Raw genomic sequence first — 25,275 nt, 5'->3', positions numbered from 1 at the left:
GAGTACTGGAAACCACATACATTATAATATACTCTTAGAAGTGAAAATGAATAAAAAGAGAAACAAAGAAATCCATACACATCTATAATATTACACAAAAAAATTTAATTTTGGCTAAACTGATGTTTTCCATATTTATTTATTAATTTTAAAATTGAACATCATCTATTAAAACTGGCTCTGTGGTTATAGTTGATAAGACAGTTGTGCATATCTGACAACTGAGCAGTACATGATGCACATGCTGTCAGCAGTTGTGTTTGTGAAACCATGGTGTGCTTGATGTACTGTACATAGAAGTGCCAGGCTGTCAGACGATCTATTCATCCATAATGAAACAGTGAAGCCCCCCAGCACGATGGCTACCAGCCCTCTTCGCCTCTTCAAAAGATGTGTGAAGATGGCATGAATTATAAATACCCCCTCCACTCTAACACCAAAACCGTGTTTATGGGAGTGTGTGATGAGCATAGGAGGACATGGATTACATATTGGTATCCTGGGTTAGATCATTTTAGAGTAATGGATGAGAAAGTGAAAATGTGATCAACATGGGTTTTTAAAGTGCAATTAAATATTTATTTTAGGAAATAAAGTAGTAAAAGTTTAGTTGGGGATAAATATATTTTAAAGCAAAACTGAGGGTAAAATGCTTGCATTTGACTAGTGTGAGCTGCAGTCCCATAAGCAGTAGCTCTAAGAGGTGAAGCTTTAAACAGCCAGTGTTTGAACCAGTGTGCAACAAGAGCAATTGTAGTATGTATCCTCCTTTTATTTGTTTTTGTATAAACATGAATTCACTCATAATCTGACCAAAATATCACATTGTAACACATACTCGCCACCAGATCGCAAACAGAGGACAGACTCTGCCCAACATGTGAAGTTCTACGTATCATCTAAAAATAAGAAACACTTGCACGGAGTATTCAAAGCCAAAAAAGTGAAGTGCACATCTGCTCCTTCAGTGTGAGGATCAAAAAGGTTTACTGAGTTTTTCATGGCTCCACTCAGAGCAACACAGAGTCTAAAGATGAGTTCTGTCAGCCTGCAGTCGTCACGTTGTTTGGTAATGCACTGGCAAAATCCTCACATCTTTGCCTAATCTCCAAGCGCCTTTCTTTCTGTTTGCTCTGAAGCTCTACCTGATGTAAAAAATAAATAAATGAATAAATAAATAAATAATACATGGTAGAAGACCTTACATATCCTGTTTTGGTGTCCTTGAGCAAGACTGAGTGGGAATATATCGTGGGTTTATGTATTGCCTTGCATTCTCTACACTGTCCGCCATTGTCAAACGCTTTAGAGACCAGGACTGAAAAATATTAAAAGCTGAGTGATGGAGTAGAATTTTTTTTACATTATATAGGGTCATCGGTGCTTCCAGTAGCTAGCTATTTAATTCATGTTCATATCTTGAAATTAACGCACTAAACGTTTTGATTTGCGCCTGACTCCAAAGTGTTGTGGTTTCCACATTTGCCTTATGAGCAACAATCCATGGGTGAGTCCTGGGAAGAAACACAAATTCTTTTAGGGTTACAACAGGAAGGACCAACCCAAAATACCCTGCCAAATCAAGCACGCAACACTGTGATGTGCTGTGGCAAGCCTTTGTCAAATTAAGCAGCAGCCAAAAGTAGCTTTAAAGGTAATGGAATGAGTGTTTTACCAGAATTGACAATCTGATAATAATACATATTTTTGTTTGACTGGCTACTTTAAGTATTTTAAAAGAGCCAGAATGAGCAGGATTTAGAAATTATGTTACCCTTTCAGCAATGTTTCAACTAGTTTTTGTATGTAACACCAAGCATGTTTTCAAAAAGTCAAAGTGTGTCAAGACTACAAAGACAAACAAAGCTTCAGAGTTCTTGGAGGGAGATTAGAGCAGCGAGCAGGAGGCAAAGAAAACTGGTTTTATCTACAGGCTTGAAGGTGGACATTCAAAACACATGTTCAGACATCACATTTAGACCTTAGTTGCTTAGAGCTAAAACACCTAACCCACAGTAGTACAAAACTCTGACTGCAACTCTGGCGAATGGAAAAATATTATGACATTACTGCTGATACATAAGCAATTATTGGCCGAGGCCTAAACAAAATGAAAAGACAATGAATCAGGGAAAGACAACCTGTTGCCAAGAGGTATTCGCGTTGCCTTACACGGATGAATCTGAGTAATCTTTGTACAAGTAAATATTCTATTTTAACATGTGGACTTGTGGAAACACAAGTAAAAGATTCATGCCTGTTGCCACTTTTCCCTTCTCCCTTCACAAAGAGCCATTCTCATGAGTCAAGATGTTTGGAGCTGTTTTATCAGCCATGCTATAGCATGGGTCCTTGAGCCAGTCATACCAAAATGAAAGACAGACATGTAGAAATCCTCCAGTGTCTTCCAGAATAAATATAAAGATAAATATAAGGAATAAGACAAAGAAAAATAAGGATTTTTGTTAAACTACAAGATTACCACTTGTTTATCTGTTTGATTAAAAGAAAACAGTCTTGACTGTTAGAGAAAAACTGCAAGGCAGCTCAATGTGTGCAGTTAGCCAATGGCTTAGAGGCCTTTCCCATGTTTTCTCCAAGGTAACCACATCACGACATGTTTATGCCTTTGTTTTGGTAAGTCACGGTTACTCACGGATGATCTTTAGCATTCAGTGTACCAGGCTAGTCTCACAGAAACATTTGAACATATGTTTTCAATTCAAGATTCAAGGCTCTTTACTGTCATTATGTAAGCACATATTAAGGCAATATAGCAATTCAGGCATCTTATACATCACTTTGTTTACCTGGAGAACAAGTCCCAGGTCTGTCACACAATGCCTTGTCACTCTGATATACACCTAACCAAGTAGTTTTGGTGACTAAAATTAACCGATCAGTAACAAAAACAGTAGCAAGTTGAATACAATGGGCACAAATCTAGCTTTGTGTCCACTGTCAAACCACTTTCGTGGATCAAAGACTTGACTTCAAGTTCCATCACACCAGACATCTCCATAATTAAAATGTCTGCCTTTCTGTGCAACAGGATTGAATGTGGATGTCATTCTTGATTTTTGTCAGCTGTCCCCCAAATCCAATTAAAAGCGTCTCAAAAAGTCAGTAAGCAGCGCTTGAGTTTAGGTCATTTTGTTAAACTGCTTTTTCTGACAGTCAAACAGTTATTCCTATATGAAAACGGTAAGTGTGTGAAGTGTCGGGGTCAAGCATTCAAGGCCATCATAGTACAATTAATCACTGTTACTAGTAAATACAGCAGAATCTTAATGCTAACTTTGGTCCTTTTTTTAAGAGTATACATGAATCTAATTTGTATCCAAGATTGTTGGGTCAGTCATAAATATTAAGTGAAAGTGTTCCACTAGGTACCAGTATATTTTGCTTATAGTCACAAGAAAAGCCTACTCAGGCGATAATACGACCTCAGTTCATTAACTCATCTGTCCTGGAAATTCTTTTCTCCTCTCACTGTTGTTAACTTTACCCCCGTGTGAAACCTGGCTTCTAGATGAACACCACCTGACAGGGTAAGACGGCAAACCCATTCATCCTCCCCCATCTTTCTCATTTGATCCTACAGCCTTGGGACTTCAAAGCCTATAGGCCGTAGAAATGTGGTTGTCTATGCACCATCCCAAACTAACAGCTACAAAGGATTTGAGTTACACCCCACAGATAATGCCTAACAAGACACGGTCAGATAGCTGTATGGATACTGCTAATTTCATGGAAATTCCTGTTTTTGGACAGTGATGGCAGCAGGCAGGAGGCCAGCTTCTCCTCTCTCGAAATTCAGTGTGAACTAGATCTAAACTGGCAGTGATTTGGAGGATTTTTTCTTTCTTGAATGAGCTGTCCAGTAGAGTCCCCAGCATTATTCATACAGTGCAACAATTAAATCATCAACAGGGGAAGGGGAAAAATATGTACATTATTCATATCAGTCCTCCAGGGGGACAAACAGTCAGAGCTAATGAGAGGCTGAAGCTTTGAAGTCATGGAGTCCTCGGTGAGGTGAATGGCATGAATTAAGTACAATCATCAGACACATTTTGCTCTATATGAATATCTTCTAGATGTCTAATTTTAGCTAATATTTTGTCTGTGTTCTAAGTTTTTATTAGGAAATTTGAATATAATTAAGTCCCTCTACCCCATTATCTACAAGGTCAGGCTCAGTTCCATTTCAGCACTCAGAAAGCTGTGGGAGAGGAAGTAAATTTAGTTGAAGGTTAATATTCTATGGGAATATATGTTTGCAAACAAGATGTACTTGTTGTCAAGTGGTGTGGAATGGATACATTGTATTTTCCACTGTTCAAATGTGAGAGAAGTGAGAAGGGTTTTTGGTGAACAAGTGCTTTGCTAAATAGAGGAAGCAGTGCCAGCCAGACTTGACCCCTTTCCCTGGCACTGCTGTTGCCAGCCATCCTGCCCTGTGCCATGCTGATATGCTATCTGCCCAAACAGATGCCCGCTCTGGCCTCACAGCGCCACTCTCCGGTCCACCACTTTAGTTGTAGCTGCCTGCTGATGTTTTGTCCGCCCTAGCGCTCTGTTTCACCCTTGTCTCACCCTTGTCTCCTTGAAGAGGCACAGCGGAGAGATAACTAGACCAGTGCTGACCTTCCTGTTCAAGGGAAGCGATTTGCTGATGAAAGGTCTGCACGACAGTGGGGCCAGACATGACATAAAGACATCCAGCAAGAGCACACATGGTGTCTAAACGATCAGCTTACCGCCACAGTGAGCTTTCCAGGACCTTGGTGGAGTCAGCGTGGTAGTACTTGGTTAGGATAAGGATGACCTGCAAAAACACATGGTGGAGAGAGAGACATTTAGACAGTTATTTAGAGAACTTTTTAGTTAGTGAAATTAGAGCTAAGTTTTAGGTAGCTGCGATTAGACTTACAAGCAGCTGCCCAAAACCTCAACATGATGACAAGGCGAGGCTTTATCTGCACTACTTCAAGTCACTAAGGTGGACTTAGTGATTCTAGTTTTTTGTACTAGTAATGTTCGTCGTGACTAATAAACTAGCTGTTTAAAGGGGAAAAAATCTGATCTGAGCATAATCAAACAGATTAGGTTAAAGCTATTTGAAACTATTAATTACACTCATCTATAATCAATATAGATCACTTTCCACAAGCTATAACACTGCAAACAGCAACCACACCCCGTATCACATTAGTTAGCATTAGCTAGCAGTGTGGCCGACCTTAGCAGTGCTTTCACCTGCAGTCTTTGTTTCCTGAATGATAATGTCCATACCTTCATGCAGACTGTGGTTACACATGGTTTTGATTGCATGGTTATACGTGGGATTATTCTGACACCAGTGACATACATCATTTTTTTTACATCAAAGCAATGCAGAACCAGGCCTCTAATCGCATCAGTTTACTTTTCTTCACACTCATTTATAACTTGTCAGAGAGAGAGGGAGAGAGAGGCACAGTTGTATTTCAGGCTGCAGGTGGCAGGTTTGTGGCAAGTGGCATCACAATATCTTTGACCCAACGGGTAACTTCTACATGAACAAAATAAGAATAATGCATTTAATACACTAACAGGGTAACTAGGAATTTTAGCCTTTAGATTTGTGTGGTTAAATGGCAGTTATGAGACAATGATCATGTTATGGAGAAACGCAAAAGTAAAGCAATGAGTAAAGTGTAAAACAAATTGCTTTCTCCTGAGAGCAATTGAGGAATGTATTGCATTATTATTAAGAAACGTTTTCTGTGTAATTTGTGCAATACATTACCTACATTTTGAGTAATGATCCCAATACTGACCACAGCAAAGAGCGGAAATAATAGTAATGGATTGCATTTATATAGCACTTTTCGAGACCCTCAAAGTGCTTTACGATTCCACTATTCATTCACTCTCACACTGGTGGAGGCAGCTACAGTTGCAGCCACAACTGCCCTGGGGCAGACTGACAGAAGCGAGGCTGCCATATCGCACCATCAGCCCATCTCCAGTAGGTGGTAGGTGAAGTGTCTTGCCCAAGGACACGATGACCAAGAGAGACAGAGCCGGGGATTGAACCGGCAACCTTCCGGTTACAAGATGAACTAACCAACCCTCTGAAGCACCCTCGTCTGACCTTCAACATACAAATATTTAACCACACAGCATGCAATTCATTTGCATAAATGTAATTCAATTCAATTCTATTTATACAGCACCAAACCACAACAACAGTCACCTCAAGGCGACCTCACAATAATACACCCCAACAATCACATTACTCCATATGAGCAAGCACTTTGGCGACAGTGGGAAGGAACTTCCTTTTAACAGGAAGAAACTTTTAGCAGAACCAGGCTCATGGAGGGGCAGCCATCTGCCACGACTGGTTGGGGTGAGAGAAGGAAGACGGGACAAAAGACATGCTGTGGAAGGGAGCGAGAGATTAATAACAAGTGTGATTCAATGCAGAGAGGTCTATTAACACAGAGTGAGTGAGAAAGGTAACTGGAAAAAAATACTCATGCGAATGCTCCAGCAGCCTACACCTATTGTACCTCAGGGTCACCTGAATCTAATGCCTTTGATATGCTGCTTAGTGGTGGTGACTTAGAGTAACTGAGAACCCGATGAGAATTGATAAGGAATCAAATCCATAAATGACATCAGTATTGGAACTGCTAAATTCGTAATAATTCCCATCCCAAATTATATCGTGTGTAATTTTCTCCCTTGTTTTTTGTCACTTTTGTATTGAGGCTCAAACACTCTTTGAGGGAATGTTTTTAATCCATACTTATATTTGAAAGCACCGCTGGTCAGTCAATACAACTGCATAAATGTGACGAATGAGTGGCCACTATTGAAACTAATCTCTCATATTCCTTATTTCAAGCATATGCAACCGCAGGGGAACTCCATCTGCACTGCTGCTGATTTTTATGCTGAGTTCTGCTTGAAGCTGCTTGGAGAAACTATTACCCTGAACAAATAATAGCATTGCTTGCCACTTTGCTTCCAAAGAGAGCAAATACAAAGCTTTTCTCCTCCCCTCCTTCGTGCACGTATGAATTAGCTTAAGCAGATTTTTGGGAGGGATGATTTGAAGATGAAATGTTTATTTTAAGTTAAATATAGATTTATTTTGGGCTTAGGGGACAGTTATACTATGGTTCTGATATTTCTCATAAAATAAAAAAAAAGATTAATATATATATAATATATATAATATAAATTAATATATTACTCATATGGCCAAGACATTTTGATCCAGGGCATAATCTGTGTGTGTCTGCACTGGATCAGAGATGCTTGTCTTTCATATTTTTTAGAACTCCTGTTCTTGACATCAAAGTCTACTGGGATTTGTGTTGCCATGGCAAGAGTACCAGTGGGTCAGGGATCACAGGAGGGCCTGGAGTTGTGATTGACAGGCTGGCTTACATTTCGAGGAGCAAGTGAAAATCCCAAGCGTGTCCTTAGGCAGAGGGGACTTGATTGGCCAAGGGGTCCAACCCACAGTCAGCTGCCAACAGCAATTCGTGAATGTGGCTGCTCTCAGAGAATCAAGCTGCAAACTGTACGACAGACTTTCCTGATACATCTTAATGTAGAAAGAAAGCACAGTCTGTATCACCATATTTTCTGTGGTGACCATACATAATTTTGGGTTTTATTTTCAGGTTGAAGGTCCTTGAATTTTTAAAAAACAATGACTGAAAAGACTGGGTGGCCTCTAAAAAATGAAGCAAGTACAGGAGGCAAGCGTCTGGTTGATTTCTTAGTCAGATAGGATGAAAGCAGTACTGTCTTGCTTGGCTGACTTAATAAGATGCTTGGCTGCAGGCCAACCATTTTATCAAATATATTTTCATCCCTGTCAGAACATTTAGCCTCATAAAATACCCTCTAGCATAAAGTAATGCCCAGAGCTTTCATAATGCCCTCTTGTGTCAGGAACCTCTAGCATTTAGGCTATGGTTAATAAAAAAGAAACACTGAAAATTTTAAAAGTCCTTCCTCTGAGGCATGGCAGGTGTTTAACTGTGTCTTGAAAGACTTTTCGTTGGTTGGTTTAGCTGTGGAGCTCCACAGCTGGGGAGAAACAGAAGCTTTGACTGTTCTACACCAATTTCCACAATGCAGACTGCCATCAAAGCCTCTCAGTGGAATCTTGAGGTGCTTGGCTCAAAGCAACCCAAACTCACGAGTCTCAACCCCAGTGGGGCTTGGCTTCCAAAGATGTTGATGGATTCCAGAAAACTGGAACAGAGGACATCTCCTTGAGCTGCAGGCTGCTTCCTGGGACTGATAACAACCCTGGTAGCAGCTTCGGTGTCAACGCCCAAGCTGCTTTCTGACTTTCACAAAAACTTTCTTTCCTGATGAGGGATCAGCATCCATATCTGACTGAGCATTCGTGTGGCCCTCTGAGTCACACAGCATGTAGCAAGTGTTCTCCAATTGCTCGTTGGCCTACTGTGACTCAAGCGGTGTCTCTGGAAACAGGCTGTCCGCCTCTGCACAGCTGTCCTTGTCCTAATGAGACACTGGTGCAAAGCTTCACACTCTTACTATGCAGGCAGACAGTCCCTTGACACAAGGATTAGATCTATCGTGCAGTACACTTAGTACTTTTGCTCCCCAAGCCATTCTTGCTTTTTTTTTAATCATTCACGTTCAAGCCTCCGGCTCAAGCCTTTGTTTTTATTGTAATATTGATTAACTTTTTTATATTGTTCATTAGATTGCTGAGAATCAAGCTGAAAGCTCGGCCCAGAATCTAAGTTGTCATGGATACACATCCTAAGATGCAGCAGGCACGTTTGTGGGCACCATACAAAAAGGTACTTTTACCTCTGCTTTATTTTATATCGTCTCTTATCATGTCACTATCACTATATTGATTTGCAATACTGGAGATACAGCAGAACAGCTTAACAATACATAAAAGCACAGCGAATTGGTTTCGTGGTTCAGCCAAGCGTTGCAGCGTATTCTGTCAATACATGCAGAACAGACATCATCTCCCAGAGCTAAGTTGGAAAAGCAGATCCTCATGAAAATGCATACCTCTACAGCCTTTTGGATTCTTGCTCACACACAAAATACATTTTGCCTGCGGCTTCTGAGTAAGCCCTGTCTACATTATACATCTATAATTATAGCTTTCTAAGAGTGGTACACATCAATTCCATCCACTGTCATGTGCATGAAAAGGAGAAGTGAAAAGAAAAACATCTTAACATCAGACCTGTTAGTCTTAGGTTTTCATCATTCATCCACATGGCCGTGCCAACAAAATATTCCGTTTCTTGATCCCCCTGTAGTGTCAGTCCTCAAGGCCCACATTCTGTTCAATTGGAAAATGATTTTTCTTTGGGGATGAAGTGGACAGGGCAAGGATGTATTTGGCTATAAATCACTACTGGCAGGAGGCAGGGAGAGCGTTTATTTGGCAGTAGCGTAGCTAGCCACATTGACAAAACTGCAGAACAACACAGGAGCCAGATGCTTGTATTGCCTCTAGTGTATGGAGCAGTATGTTGACTATGACTACACTTGGCAGATACAGCGCATTGGACTAAAGGGCAAAATTGGCAAGGGCTAAGAATCCAACCAGAGCAGTATGAAAAAAAATCCTCGTCTTTTTAGAAAATACAGCACAATGCCTGCCAGTTGTAATTCTATTCAAATAAATCACAGAATCATTGTAAGAATCAACAAGTACTATAAAACACGTCAAGCTAAAATGAGCTGGGAGCCTATTTTCTTCATGAGTAATGACAGAAACGTGCCTCTGCATCCTCGACTTAATTCCATAATTAATTCCAAGGAAGTTTGGGGTGACCTCTGCAACCTACTGAAAGAAGCATTCCACTCTCGTAACCATTTTGTAATACCAGAACTACAGTGATCCACTACAGACAGTTTGTGTGGTTTTTTGTTTGTAAGCTAGCAGACAATGAGATAATAGCCTTTATTGGGAAAAAGTCAACAGGGTGGTCAAGACCCCGGGATGACTCCATGCAAAACAAGAGCTACAAGAGCCCCCATTGAGAGTCAAGCTCATAGCCGAGCTGACCGTGAACTCCAGCTTGACAGCTGCTGTTTGTCCATGCGACATTCCCATCACTATGTGACAGTAGAGTGTTATCAATCAGCTATTGAGGACAAAGTGGGAGAAAATGTTTAAGGCAAAAAAGGACTGAGGGGAAATAAAGAAAGACAGACTCTGGAGCTCAGGAGAAAGAATGCACTCATTCATTTTTAAAGTGAAAACAGTGAAATACAAGTGCTCCCTCTAAGTGTGCGACACCCCCCTCCCCACCTCATCCCTTCGGGGCGCTTCACATTTTCCAGAAACGGACCACACGCATAAACAATTCATCACAGTCTGGAATAAAAGGGAGGAACTCATATTTTAACCCCCCCCCCCCCCCCCCCCCCCCACACACACACACACATATGCATAATATGTTAACTTCACTTAAATTTCATTGAGGTTATTAGTAAAGTGGAGAATCAAACAGGATGACCTAATCATTATGACAGAGTTACAGGGACGTCTGAAGCAGGAAATTATAGTTGCACACTTTAGATTTTCCTAATTTTTGGATGATTCTGAATAACATTCAAGGCGAATGTTAGAGAGATGAAATGATTCCCCACTAGTCTTCCAAAGCATCTGGACCCAATGTTCAAGCACAGGTCAATCAGGACTGGACTAGCTCATTATAATACCCTGTCAAAGAAAACCCTAATCTTAGCCCAAATCCTAATCCCTAATTTATCCAATACAGGACATATGCCAGCTAGACTGTGACTTAATAAGCTTAGACTTGTATATTAACAAGAGATTAATTCTACTGTGGCAGTTGACACATAACATTGTCGTTCTGTGCTTCATCAGCACTAGCAAATAACATTGTAGCTTAACAACAATATCCTGGCATTTCCCAAACAAATTTGGGAAATAAATTCACAGACTCAGGCCTTTGTAGTCGACTGTCATCTAGCTAATCACTCAGATGTTCTGAGATGCACTTCTATATACTGGCAAAGTGTTGCCAGCCTCTCTGCCATAATAACAGAGACAAAGAATGTGAGTGTCCTTATAACTCTGGATAGTTCTATTACTCTGTTGGTAATTTCGGGGAAAATACCCTATAAGTGAAAGTCAGTTTGACAACCTACTTTTACACTCGGTTCAAAATTTAAGTAGGACATTTCATTGGCTTTACCATATCCTCTCCAACATACTCTTCTATAGGATAAAGTGCTTCATTCATCCAAATACTTGCCCATTAGCCCCTTCCTTGATATTCAGCAGAACTAATAGGAGTGAGTGGGTACATCAGGCAGAAACTGTTTTTGACTTAGACCTCAGACACTTTTTATCTGAGGCCAGCCAGTGCCCCCCTCACTCGTTACCATTTTAAAAGTAGTCTGAGATTGCCTCCATCCATTAATCGGCTCAGGTGGAGGAGAAGAGGGGAGGGCAATTACATGGACCTTTGCTTCTGCTTTCCTTGTGCTCTGTCCACACAAAAGACTTTTGCTGATTTTACTCTAACAACTTGGCCCACTCAGGTGGAGTGGGAGCGCATCTGGAGGCCAGATGAACTGTGGGAGACAGTCGTGCAACTAATTTGATGTTGTTATTCTCGTCTCCTCTACATACGCTATGTGAAATGTTTTGAATGGTTAAAGAGGTTTGTGAAATTGTCTCTTATTCTTCAACTCCTTTATAATTATTGGTCATGTTTCAGAAATCACAATAATGGACCACCTCTACTATTAAAATGTGAAAAAGGCATTTTAAGAAAAGCATCTACTGAAGCAGAGAAGAAAACTTTACAGAGAGCTCCAGTTTAACAGAAATATTCTGGACACTGCAAAATGAAAAGGGCATGGCATTTACTTTGTCACTTGATTTTAGTTGTGGACTTATACAGATGCATTTGCTAATACAGGAAGCAGCTGCAGTACTTTTGTTTGTTTTTTTTAATTCACCATCTATAGAGTTTCAAAATGCACTCAAAGTGACACTTCTAAAAAACCTACTAGTTTCTCTCAGTTTTCTTTTCTTTCAGAGACCACGTTTCCTGAATCTTACTACCAACGATTAGGGTTTTGTCTCTGTAAAATAATAGCAAATTCAGTCAAACTTGTCCTTGATTTGCTTCATGTTGGATCTGAGAGTCATTTGTATATATCTTTTGGAATCAAAATCTTTTTATCACTTTACTTTCTCTTTCTACCTGTTCACCCATCATTTGGCATTTTCTTCTCTTTGATGTCTATTTTTTGTGGTTTCCATCTTCCCTTTTTGATCTCTAGTCTTGCTTAAGTCTCTGCAGTTTTCTTCTTCTTTTTAAGCCTCCTCCTCTTCCATATTTGAACAATTGCTATAATTGGGCGCTGATCAAATTGGCAGCCTGTTATCCAAGGAAGAGACTGGAACAGTTTAGGGTTGGCGATGTTCACACAAATGCACGTGCGCATCCTGCCCCAATTCTCTTAAATTATGGGGTGTACGCACAATAGTGGCTATCTTTGGTAACACATATTACTGTAATTCCACTGCAATCTCAAGAGGGTATCATCAAGACACATTTTAAAAATATATTCCCAAACAACAATTATTTGTCCATTCAAATAAATATTTCTGCACATGGAATTGTGAAAATAATGTTGCCAGTTAAGAACCTAAAAGACTGACTGACTGTGCTATCCCACAACTAATTGGAGCTAACAGCACAGAGTGAGCCCAGTTCCTTAGATGTGTGATAATCCACTGTTGGGAGCCCAAGGCCTTTGGGACTGAGACAGAAAGTAGCGGGGGTGGGAGAAGAAACGATAAGAGAAGTATAGGATATAGTGGGTGAAGGGAAGATAAAAGAAAATGGCACAAAACCAAAAGACAAAGAAAAGAGCTGAAAAGGGAAAACTGTTGAGAATGGGTAAGTAGGAAAAAGGGCATCACATGAAGCAAGAAAAGACAAGGTTTAGAGTCAGAGAACAACAAGATGGAGAGAAAGGGAACAGACTCACAATGGGTAGCACAGGGAAAAAAGGCTAAAGGGGCATTAGAAATAAAATAGGACACTGTCATTGGTTGTCTGAGGGCTCTAATGGTGACAGTAAGTGATGAAGCTGAGGGACTGAGATGAGCTTTCTGGCCCTAAAATCTGTTCAACAATTTGAGCAAGTTACTGGGGACGATGTGATTGGGACCAAGAACCTAGCTTAACTTGTCTCTAGGTAGTCAGCCCCTGTCCTGAAAGGTAAAACCAACTGGCCTCATCTAGCTGTGTACTGTCAATCTCTAAGGCAAGCAAAGAAACAAGAAGCTGGACATGTTCTCAGGCTTTTACTAACTACTAAGGATGGGAATAGTAGAAAATTCCTAAATTCCCAGTAGTTCAACTCCTTGGAACCGTTAGTCTGCTCGCCCATTGCTTCCACCACAGCTGATTTCAGTTTGGGTGCAGGAAAATGAAAATAGTGGCACAGTCGGTAGCATAGATATGGATTACTTTCTTTTTTTTTTTACTGTACAAAAGGATGAGATGAAGTGCAGCACAGACTCATGGACAGAAACAACTGCTTTATGCTGCTAATACTATTTAGGTATTAGGTTTTTTTTTTTTTTTTATCAATTCCCATCCTTACTAACTACCAAATAAGTATTAACACCTTTTATGTCTTCTGTTTTCTCTAATCTGATCCAGCATGGAAAAGGTCCTTTCTTTATTTCTGTATTTAGATTCAGACTGCAGTGTCACAAGTAGGTGTTTGTGTACAATAGCATCATGCCCTTTCGGTATCCTTTGAGTAAATGTCCAGCAGCTGCGCAGTGCAAGAGAGTTTGAAAGTTGTGCTGCTAAAATATCCCATCTGATTCCAGTGCCTGCAATATTACACAACGGTCAAACATAGCCTTTAAAATATGGTTTCTGAAACATGATTACAGCTTTTCTATGCCAGGCAGTTTGTCAAACTCATATGGCAAAGACTTTAATATTATTCACCTATTTAGCTCTATCAACTGAAAATAGTATCACTCTGGTCACATGGTGTTTGCCCATTGTTCTGATTGGTACTGTAAATAAGTACATTAGAGTGTGTTTGAATGTATATGATAGGAACATAGATGCAATCTAACATAAATAAATAACTGATTTATAGCAGGACTAGATTGGGATTTTATTTCTTGGATTTGTTATTGCAAGCAAATTCTTCCAAATATTTTTCAATTTTTCTTTTTATTTTGTAAACGAACAACATTAATTATAGAACATTTAGAAATCAATACAGAAGAAGACAGAGTTTTGCAAAATCTGCTCAAACTGCTAAAATACAAAAGCACTTAACAGCTACAAGTAGGAGAAATTAATTGTGTTTTTTTTCCCTGTTTGTTCTCCAGACTTCACTTTGTTCCCTTCTGCAGCTGTTACATGCCCACAATTTCAGCTTCTTCTTGCCAAACTGCATTTTATTAGGGTTTGAATCAGACTTTTCAGAACCAAAAGAGCAAATGATGTAGCAAACACAGTTTTATCCCACAATATTGGTGTGAAGCGAGCATTGTTCAGATAGATAGCCAGATAGGGCACAAAATGAGAAATCCATTTTCTATTAGCAGCTTCTACATTATAATAAGTGTTCTGCTGCAAACACTGGAAGCCTCAGAAATCCATATAAAATAAATGAATAACAATGTGTCTGACTAACACGAAGTGGACCAAATAATCACAAACTTGGGGTAAAGTTTTCCTTTAATATTGACAGTACATTACCATCATATTCACCTGACATGCAAGTACCTTTGAATATAGAAATAGCGATGATCTGTGATTTTTCTCTTTCGTGGAGAGTATTGCAGAAAGAGAAACTGGTGGTGTTCCATCTGAAAGAAGGACCAGTATGTTTGTGATGTTTCCTTATGAAGCCTTGAGTTGAGAGTTTTCTTGGTATGAGTGGGAATAATCTAGTGGTTAATGACTTCCCATTGGTATTAATGTCCATGGGTGTTGTTTAAACATTAATACAACCAGTTCCTGTCCTGTAACTATACAGTTTAAGGAAAGTCACATCTCCAAAACCAGAACTTAATAATTAATAAAGTCACTGGGTAAAATGCTCAAAATCTTGTTTAATCATAGCAACATTTTCTGAGTTTATTTAATGTAAACTAAGGTTGTATTTAATTTAAATTAAACTAGCGCTCTTTTAATAAAAAACAGCGAACAATAAAACACATAATACATAAAAATAAAAAATTAAAACAGCCCTAAATTAAAAAACAAGATAAAACAGCATAGAATCGACTAAAACAACTAAAATAAGACTAAAACTAAAACCAACATCTCACAAGGTGTCAAAGGCCACAGTGAAACAGTCAGAGAAGAGATCGTTCCACAGTTTCTCCTCTATGTTTATGCTCAGTCCTGGGTACATTCAGGAACAGCTGATTAGCAGACCTGAGAGAGCAGGTAGGCGGCTCAGAGAGATAAGATGGGGCTAGGCCATGGAGGGCTTTAAAAGCAAATAAAAGAATTTTAAAATGAATCTTAAAAGGAATGGGCAGCCAGTGAAGTGAAGCTAAAATAGGGGAAATGTGCACAAACTTTCGAGTGCCAGTTAAAAGACGAGCTGCAGCATTTTGTACTCTCTGTAGATGAGCAATGTATGAAGCACTGACCCCTGCATAAAGTTACTTTATGGCAATCCAGCCGAGTGCTAACCTTAAGCTAACCTTACTTTCTGAGAGAATGACATTGCTAATGTTATCTTATCAAATGTTACTGCGCACAAAAATAAATACTCTTTAAAAACATTGAGAAACACTTAACATATCAAGATCTTTTATACTAAAATGTTTTTACTGATGTACATAATGTAATTTGGTCAACAAAATGTAACAAAAAAATTATCATTTTTTGAGGGATGGATTCAAAAGCACAGCTTTTGGGGCCGTATATTTTAATACTTAACCTTTCAGCCTATATTTGTGTGCGGCTGTGTGTTCTTTGTGTCTACCCTGGCTACCTTTGCTGTCATGGTGGGATCAACAGAGGCTCCCGTCCTGGCTCGGGCTTCTTCCCTTTCAGCTGATACAGCTGCTTGGCACAGCTGAACAGATGTCACTTCAGTATTATCATAATCCCCATCCCTCTCTCTCGTCCCATTCTGCCACGTTCTTCGTGTTGCTTTTTGGCAGTTGTTTTTGCTGTGTCATACACACCCATTACCAGCTCTTTTGTTCCACTCCTTTGCTTCGCTTTATACAAGTAAGCACATCTTGTATCCAACACTGAAGTCATCAGCCTAAAACCCCCGATCATTAACAAATTAAGCTATTAACGATTGACTGTTGCCTGAGATTGTTTTTTTAATGACAGTTAAAGTTGATCTGGGTTAGCGGTGCATTGTGGAACTCGTATTGAATGCAACATTAAACACAGTGGAAATACTTTCAGGGCCTAATTCGAGCAAATGTATTCTTGGAGCTACTCTAATTACATGAAGGAGATACATTATTAATCCATGCACATTATTATACGTAGTGTTTTCCCTGTTCCCAGCTACTGGGGTTCAAGCACAGTTTATCCTGAATAATTTGCGTAAACCTTCATGTGAAAATGAGCTTACAGAAATGGCAGCAATTTGTAACTTGGATGTTATTAAGCATGTTTACAGTTCTGCTGATTCTTGAGGAGGCTGCAGGCCTTTACTGCAACATTTTTCCACCTTGTCATTAGGTACCGTTAATGTTATTTCATAGGCCAGTGTTTACTCCCCTGGAAATGAACAGGGTTATTACCGTACCACCAGTCAAACCCAGAGGGATATATTATGGAAATTACAAAACTGAATAGAAATAGCTTATCAACATAAACAGTTGGCTGAGAAAAAGCACAGTTTAAAAAGAAGCAAATCTTGCCTGAACTGAAAAATAATCAGAGTTAACTGTAAACGTCTAAACCCAGACTTTCTCCAGACTGGTCACAAGGCTTTTGCCAAGCATTTGATGCAAGTCACCCAAATCAATATGGGAGTATGCTATTTACATTTAGCATGCATTACTAGAGATAGAACAGAAGCAAAGATATCAGTGAAGCTATAGATGTAACACAGGGGTTATATTTCACTATTATTACAATATTGATACAAGTAGCAACCATATCCGATCGTTCAGTCTGACATCACTAGCCGTGTCTGGGCCTAAACTCCGCTGCAGGTCCATATATCAAATGATCACTGTGGCATTACTGAGAGTTAAAACACTGTCTTAAGTCTTTCATCTTTAATAAAATGATCAGCGTTCTGCTCTACCAGGTGTAACAACTGAGTTTAACATCCAGGCATCCATGAAAAGGGAATTTATGACATTTAACGGAGTTAGAAGTTAGCAGGGAGTTAGCTCGCTAGCTTCCATCTAAATACAATATAGCACGTCCTGACTGCGGGGTTTTGGAAACAAATTAAAACGTACAGCTTTCTTATTACTTCCAACATAAATGAAGACAGAAAACTAAACAGCAGTGACGTTTGTAGGGTTACTGAAGTTTGGCTAGCTGGTATATAATGATGTGCTACGTGACCGCTAGCGACACAGCTATGTTAGCATAATATAAACAAGCTAACTTTTTTTCCACTCGATAAAAGTTAACGTGAGTGTTCTCGGTGGTCAGGAACAAATGTAATCGCATGTCAGGATGCTGTAAAAGGACCAAACTTCAGCCAGGAGAACAACTGAGATAATCCATCCACAATACGAGGTTAGTCATTCATATACTGCTGCATGGGCTGGGCTGTAGTTACATCCTAAGGTTTTAAAAACTGAGCTTAAATAAATGATTAGATTAAACATGTTAACAACACAAAAGCCATATTAAATGCAGACTACTTTAGACCCGGAAGTAGGATTCGTCACGTCATCACTTAATAATCGGATTGTCACATTTAAAATGCAATTTTTTTCACTACATTCCATACGTGTGTAGTCTTAACTATCTGACAGGAAATGATTCCACACAGACTGGACTACATGCGACATCTATGGAATATAATTCAACTGTAACTTGGCTCTTGACAACAATTTTAGTGAAAAATTCTAATAATGTTCAGATTAACAGACATTCAGGTGTGATGGTATTTACTTATTGATTCAAATAAGTTTACAAGTCTACAGCTTGTTTGCTTGTTAAAATCAGCAAGCAAGATTAGAAATGTTCACACCAGTGACTGTATAATCCCGCTGTATAGAAATGAAGCCAAATTTTCCCACTTGTGGGGGCTGCAGTCTTGCATTTTTGGAGCCAGAGTGTGTGCAGAAGTGACTTGGGGTGGAGTTGCTGCTTTGAGCTCCCGCCTACAAGCCTCCCTGCACTTTTTATGTAGTCCAACTGCTCCAGTTTTAATAATCTCTGCTGATGGTTTTAATCGTTAAATTAAGCTAAACACAACCGCACTGCTATATTTAAAAAAGAAAGGCAGCATTGTCTACAGTTATTGGTCCACGCATTTTACTCTCATGGTTGTATCAACAATATTTTCTGCTGAGGAGATGTCAGCCACTAAGAAGCCATACTTCACATTGTGAAGGAGCAGCTGCAAACCAAGTACAGCTCCACAACACTGGTAGCAAATCCCTATGAGAAGAGTGATGCTGGTGCAACAACTCACTTTTAGTTCAGCTAAAGCTGCCACTCCAAGGCAAAGCTTGCTGTTTGCTGTGTGGTGGAAAATGTGCTACCAGTATAAACGCACTATACAATAAGGTAACGCCAATATTCGAAGAGGTAAATGTGCAGTAGGTACCAGATCATCTAAAAATATATATATCTGTTATTTCTAGACTGATTATTCAAATTTTCTCCCTGAAAAGATTTCAGTTGATCCAAAATCCCAAAGGGAAGACAGGAACTAGGAAGAGAGATCATATTTCTCCCATATTAGCTTCTCTTCCTTATCCCCGTTAAGTGCCAAATGTTAAGGTCCCATCTTGAAGGCCTATTTTACCATACTACCTCAGAACTATGATCCTTTCAAAAGCAGAATGAGTGCTTCTCTTGTGTAATCAGTTCCCATTTGGTTTCAGGAGATAGACACCCCCTCTACTTGTAAGATTAAGCTTTGAAGTTTGCCTAGCTGTATAGTTAGGAATGGATCAGTTTAGTCTGTTACTAGATATAGGATAGTAGGAGATTTCTCATTATGCACACCTTCAAACACCCTTGTGTGCAAATGCCGCGATACTATATTGAGTTTCAAGTCTCTATGCTCCTTTTCCTGTCATCTCTTTCCCCCTGAACCCCCAACAAATAACTGCCCATCAGTGAGCCCTGTTTCACCTGAGATCTCTCATTAGAGAGATCCATGATTCTGAACTGGATAAACCATTAAGAAAATGAATGTCATGGATGTATCACAAGGCCATTTCTGCTCATAAGAAGTGCTTTCTTCTAGAATTTCTAATTGGATTTATTAATGTTAAGCAGTGGATTATACTATTGGCACCAAGGATGAATTTCAGTAATGGAGGATTTTGTCCAGATTTGACTGAATTATGAGATGAAGACAGTAAACATGGATCCCTGCCACATCTGGTACTAGCTGTACCAGCATGTGAGTGTAGTAACAGCAGTAACACTGGAAGTTTAAATAGTGTTTATGGCAGTGCAAATACAGCTATTCCTACTTGCTGCTTTTACACAATTTGAAATCCTTTTAATTTATGTGAATTTTTTTTTTGCATAGAATTGAAGTAATTGATTATTGGCATAAATAATGGATGCCAGATTCCCAAAACATTTGCCTTTACCTTAAAAAAGACCTGTTTTATTTTGGCACCAGAACAGGAAGCAAGCAGTAATATTTAAACAAGGAAACAGAACTAAACTAAACATAGCGGCATGACAGAAGGAGAAAACAGGAACGCTGAGCAAATGTATTATATGAGACTGAAAACACTGAGCAAACATAAAGTGGACATATTAACAATAACCACACTAAGAATCAAATAGAAGATATTTAATAATAAACAGAACTTGAAAAGGTAAAGACATAAACGCTGGGTCAAAGGCCCGGGGCCATGACAAGGGCTATGTAAATATAGTAGGACTAACACGCTTTGTGCAACCAAACAGCACATTAACATGGCTAATTGAGTTTGGTGCTTTTGGCCACAGAGCTTCATTACTCTTCAGCTGAAGCAAGACATGACGTCTCAACACTGATCTCAGTGAGATCATCCAGTCTTTCTCTCTCTCTGTCTCCCTCTCTGTAGCTCCATCATCACCGATGGCAGGGACATTAATTAGGTTTAGCTGGGGTTAAAACAGTACAATAATGAATTATTTCTTCCATTCTGCTGACCTGTATCTCTACCTTACAGATGCTTCTTAACTTGATTTCATTTAAAAGGCTGCCGTCTTTTTTTAAATTTCACTTTTTATTATGTAAAGATTTGAGGGTAGGTTTGACACAACCATGAAAGTGCTTGCTTTGGAAAAAATGCTGTGGCTTGGTTTTTAGTAAGAGACAGAACAGAGGAACAGAGGTCTTTTAAAATCAGGAAAAAGTTTGTGGATTTGTGAGCCCTCTAGTCACATGGAAGAGCAGTCTGGGACTTTCACAGGGCATTACATACAGTTTACAACAACAACAGTAAAGTAAAATTGAGGGAATAGGTAATGTGGTGACAGCTACTGCCATTAGCTATTATGGAAACAAACACACTCATTATCAGCAAAAAAAATCAGTAGTGGCTACATATTGTGTACCAAGACAAAAATGAAAGGGATGTCTGAATATGTCACCAGCTTTATTTTCCACACGCATTATGAATTACACTCACAATCTGAAATAGCAGAAGGCACCCTGTATTCTTACAGTCTTCTTGGAATAAGAAAAACACCCACAAAAAACACCTGCGAGGTTTTCTCTCTGTAGCCTCACTCACTCTTTTGCATTTAGGATGCTTCTCCATCCTTAAAAGAGTCTTAAAAGAGGTCATGTTTAGTCACAACCGCGCACCCTGGCTGCTGTCACATGCCATCACATGGCCATGTCACACACACATTCCATTCATCCTTTCCAGTCCCCTTCATCTCCATCTCCCCAAGGGGAAGACCCAGAGTTCTGGTCCTACTTCAATGTCCTGTCACACTTCATTTAGCCTCAAAGGAGAAGGAGGACTGGAGTGTGATGTGGGTGCAGCTTCTAATATATACATTACAGCAGCACACAAGTGTAGTAGTACACGTACTTTGTGCACCAGTATACGCAAACAAAGTCCGAAGCGCTTTCTGCTACTGTAAGCGCTTTACTAAACTGTTCAGACAGCTGAAATTCACTCACATGCTTCAGGTTTTCCGTGCTCTTCTGTTACTTACTGCCCTTTCTCATTGTTCAATCTTTTTCTTTTTCCAATTCAGGCCATGGCCACCCAGCTATAGAATGAGGTCAGAGCAAGTGTTAAAGTCTAAACAAGTAGAAACACCCTTGCTGCTTCACCCATTGAGGGGTGCAAATGTACTCTGACACATGGCTGAGCCATGCTGTCTGTCAAACCTCTGAAAGAGTTTTGAGGCCTTGCAAACCTTTGTTCACAGGCCAAGTCTGTGAAGTAAGCAAGAAAATCATTAGGAAAACCATATGAGATGTGTTGTAAACCAAGTCTTGGCCAAGGGCTGATACAAGCCACTGAAGCCACTGAATACTTTCCAGGTTATACTGTACACTATACAGTTGCCCACTGTTCAGCACACCCAAGGTGGCACTGCATCCCTGCCAACAAAAACCTGGACTCTCCTCTGGATGCCAAGTTTAAATGAAAACATTTTAGAAGGAATCTTTGTTGTGCTTAAAGCATGGAAATGTGGCTATGGAATCACCAGCATCACTGCTCATTCTGCAGCTTTTGTTTCTTAGGTTGTTTAGTGTGTTCTTGTTAATGAGAACAGATGTGATGAAGCAGATGTGGGAGCCCATTTTCATCCCCAGGGTATCAAAAACTGCTGTTTTGTCAGCGCTGCTGGCATCTAGCATTGCTTTGATATTGCTGTGTCAATATTGGAAATAACTAATTCACCCCTGAGTTTTCACACATAGAAGTTGCGTAAAGACCCATTACGGCAATGATTTGAAAACCTCATAAACACATATTTTATTCACAGTACAATACAGAAAACATATTAGATTATTAAACTGAGAAAATTACCACTTTCAGAAAAATATTAGTTCATTTTGAATTTGATGACAGCAACACAGACAGATGGATGTTTACCATTGTGTAGAATCTCTTTTTCTTTTAAGAGAAGAAATTTAAAGGCCAGTCACTTTCTTTCCAAGCTCCGTAGATTACTGGATGACTAAGAACCTGCACAGACATAAAGGGTATTTTGTTCATATTCGTGCATGAGTCATCCAAAGAATGAGAATGGATGTCCAAATAATGTATTGGGTGGATACACACAAAAGGTGATTTCACCCAGAAAAACACTGCTTTCATGACTTGAACTAGTTGAAGAGAGTGCACAGGCCAAAGAAGTTGCGAGAACTGTCCAATTTTATATAAGTATTTCACAGAGGCTGCTCTAGCTCTGGATCCTATGGAAGAGAATTAGTAAAAAAAAGTGGACACGTCTTTATTTTCTTTTCCAAAATTCTGACTTTAATGTCATAATTCTGAGAAAAAAGTCAGAATTCTGAGATTAAAGTCACAATTCTGAGATTAAAGTCAGAATTCTGAGAAAAACAAAGTTTGAAAAAAAAAAAGTCAGTGGAATTTTTTTTTTTCGGCGGCCCTAATCCTCTTCCGTAAGGTCAATGATGAGAATGCAACATCTATCCCAAATTTTCACATTTAAAAGACAAATCCAGTTTGGTGATTCCAAAATAAAGTCTTTCTATCCTGGCTGGGAAGCTGGAAAAAATAAGTATACAGTATGCAAACTGTGTGCAAATTGTGTCCAAACACAATCTCCAACAAACAGCAAGCCACAAGTGAAATGGCTCAGCTGCCTTAGTTTTCAGATAAGAGGAAAATCTCCCTGAAGAACTGAATGATTACCTGAAGCAAGCCAGTGAAAAGCAGGTAAAAGAAATTGGCAAAACAAACAGTATTTCCAAAGATTTTGAGTGCGCCCCCAAAATAAGTGTTAAAGAACACTCAACAGTTTGCTAAAGCCTTCATCCATGTTTCTATCCAAACACAAGTACAAAGAAGATAAAATGTCTCTTTAAGACAAATAATTTATTTGAATCTAACAGGCTTGCGTAGTCAGATAATTTAATTCATACCAAAAACACTCAATCGCTCAATTGTAATGCTGTTACCGTAAAATTTTTGCAGAGCAGAGTACACTCAACTCCTTGCCAATCATCTGTGAATGCTTAGTCTAGCCAGAGCTAAGATAGCAATATCAAGGCCACTGAAAAATAAAATGGAATGCAGCACAGGCAAGCACTCACACTCTCACACATACCAACAACTCAGTCCAACTGCATTCTACACATGTCATGTTGCTCTCACTGGTTCCTGCACACAAACCACATGGCTGCATGACATTACGACAACTTCAAACCCCACACGAGCCGAGAGGTGAACACCAGATGCTCGTGCTCTTTCACTGGTGTGGGAAATGTCAGCTGTGCAGATGGTGGAAGGTTTTTTATTTCTTGGGGTCCGGTTGTGACCTGTCCCCGTGGTGCGGTGCACAACATCTCATCCATAAACATAGCGGTAGGCGGTGGGTGTTGTGTTCAGCCTGCCAGACTGCAGATGAGATGCCAAGCTACTGTACAGTGCTTTTTATTATTCATCTCAGGAAGCACTCTTTGTTTTGAAGCCACACAGATGAAGAAAATAATAAAAAGTGGAAAATGAATCCATCCCTACAAAAAAAAAATGCCCTTCATTTAACAGCACATCATGTAAATGCATTCTTTATTGCACAAAATCTTTTTCCCCCATTCTTGATTAGTTTCACTTTTGTCTGTTCTTGGGGAAAAAAAACACCTGGAGTGGAAATATTCAAGGACGTCTCCCAGCACACATTTTCTCTCCTGTTTTTAGCTGCTCTTTGTTCTCACACAGGCTAGGAGATGTCACTGTGTGCATGCATTCAGTCGTCAGGACCAGCATGATGATTTAAACAAATTTAATGTAATAGAAGTTGTTGTGGTTAATAAAAAGGTGACTAAATTAAAAGGTCTGGGAGTATTATTTAGTCAACTAAACAAAGGAACACATAGAAAAAGCCTCCAACATTAATCACTGTGTGACTGTATCTATATTTCTTATGCTGCATTATACCTGCATGATAAGAATGACTGCCTGTCTTTGTGATAAATGACTGAATAATCACCCCGACTGAATCACAATCTACCCGAACACTGAAATTCCTTCTGCTATTGTCTTCTATTTAAACTCTAATTTTCTAATTTGACATTAGGCCTAAACGGTCTGAGCAGCACTACTTGCTGATATTGACGAAGGAACGTAATGAACAAACTAACAGCATAATAAAATAACAAAGCTGAGCTAAATAAAAACACTGAAAAGTAATGCAAGCAGATCAGAGAATAATGATGTAGTGGTGTTTTTAAAAAATAGAGTTCTTCCGTTAAGCATCACAAAACGGATAAGTGGAAAAACTATTATATAAAAGATTTTTAAAAAAGTTACTGTAATTCCAGAGTATTTTTTTTTTTATAATAAAGCATGATTGTGGCCGGCCAGTGAAAAGGTTTCTCATTAAAGGGCTATGAAGGAATGTATTTATATAGTATTATAGAGTAATATCTATATTAAGCTCTGACTCTCTCTCCCATAGTTTGCCTTTTGTTCTCTCTGTCTCTCCTCTCTTCCCTTTCCCCTCACCCCTAACTGGGCTTGGCAGATGGATGCCCATTCCAGAGCCTGGTTATGCAGGAAGATGTCTGATAGTTGGGAATTATAGAATAGAAAAGAATAGAATAGCTCTTTATTGTCATTGTTACAAAAACAATGAAAGGCAGTTTGGCATCTCTCCACGTGTGTCAAGTACACGATAGCGTAAGTATTTACACAATAACACAGACAAATTCACATTTACACAAGAAAGAGATGTACAAGTTATACATACACCTGCATACATACAGATACACCCATGCATACAGCGGGGAAAATAAGTATTTGACACATCAGCATTTTTATCAGTAAGGGGATTTCCAAGTGGACTATTGACACAACATTTCCACCAGATGTTGCCA

At 39.3% G+C, this 25,275-nt stretch overlaps 1 protein-coding gene across 5 annotated transcripts in view; it reads right to left on the bottom strand.

The window, feature by feature from the left end:
* sorcs2 (sortilin-related VPS10 domain containing receptor 2) overlaps positions 1–25,275 on the bottom strand; it is a 367,598-nt gene that overhangs the window by 273,685 nt on the left and 68,638 nt on the right. For all 5 annotated transcript variants that reach the window (XM_026160567.1, XM_026160560.1, XM_026160578.1 and 2 more), the window contains exon 2: positions 4,764–4,831. In XM_026160567.1, coding sequence (XP_026016352.1) covers positions 4,764–4,831 — 68 coding nt within the window. The remainder of the gene's footprint in view (positions 1–4,763; positions 4,832–25,275) is intronic.

This window comes from Astatotilapia calliptera, chromosome 3 (genome assembly GCF_900246225.1).
Source record: "Astatotilapia calliptera chromosome 3, fAstCal1.2, whole genome shotgun sequence".
In the NCBI taxonomy this organism is placed as follows: Eukaryota; Metazoa; Chordata; class Actinopteri; order Cichliformes; family Cichlidae; genus Astatotilapia; species Astatotilapia calliptera.
Note: the sequence above shows the minus strand (reverse complement) of the source record. Positions and strands in the feature narration are given on the sequence as shown.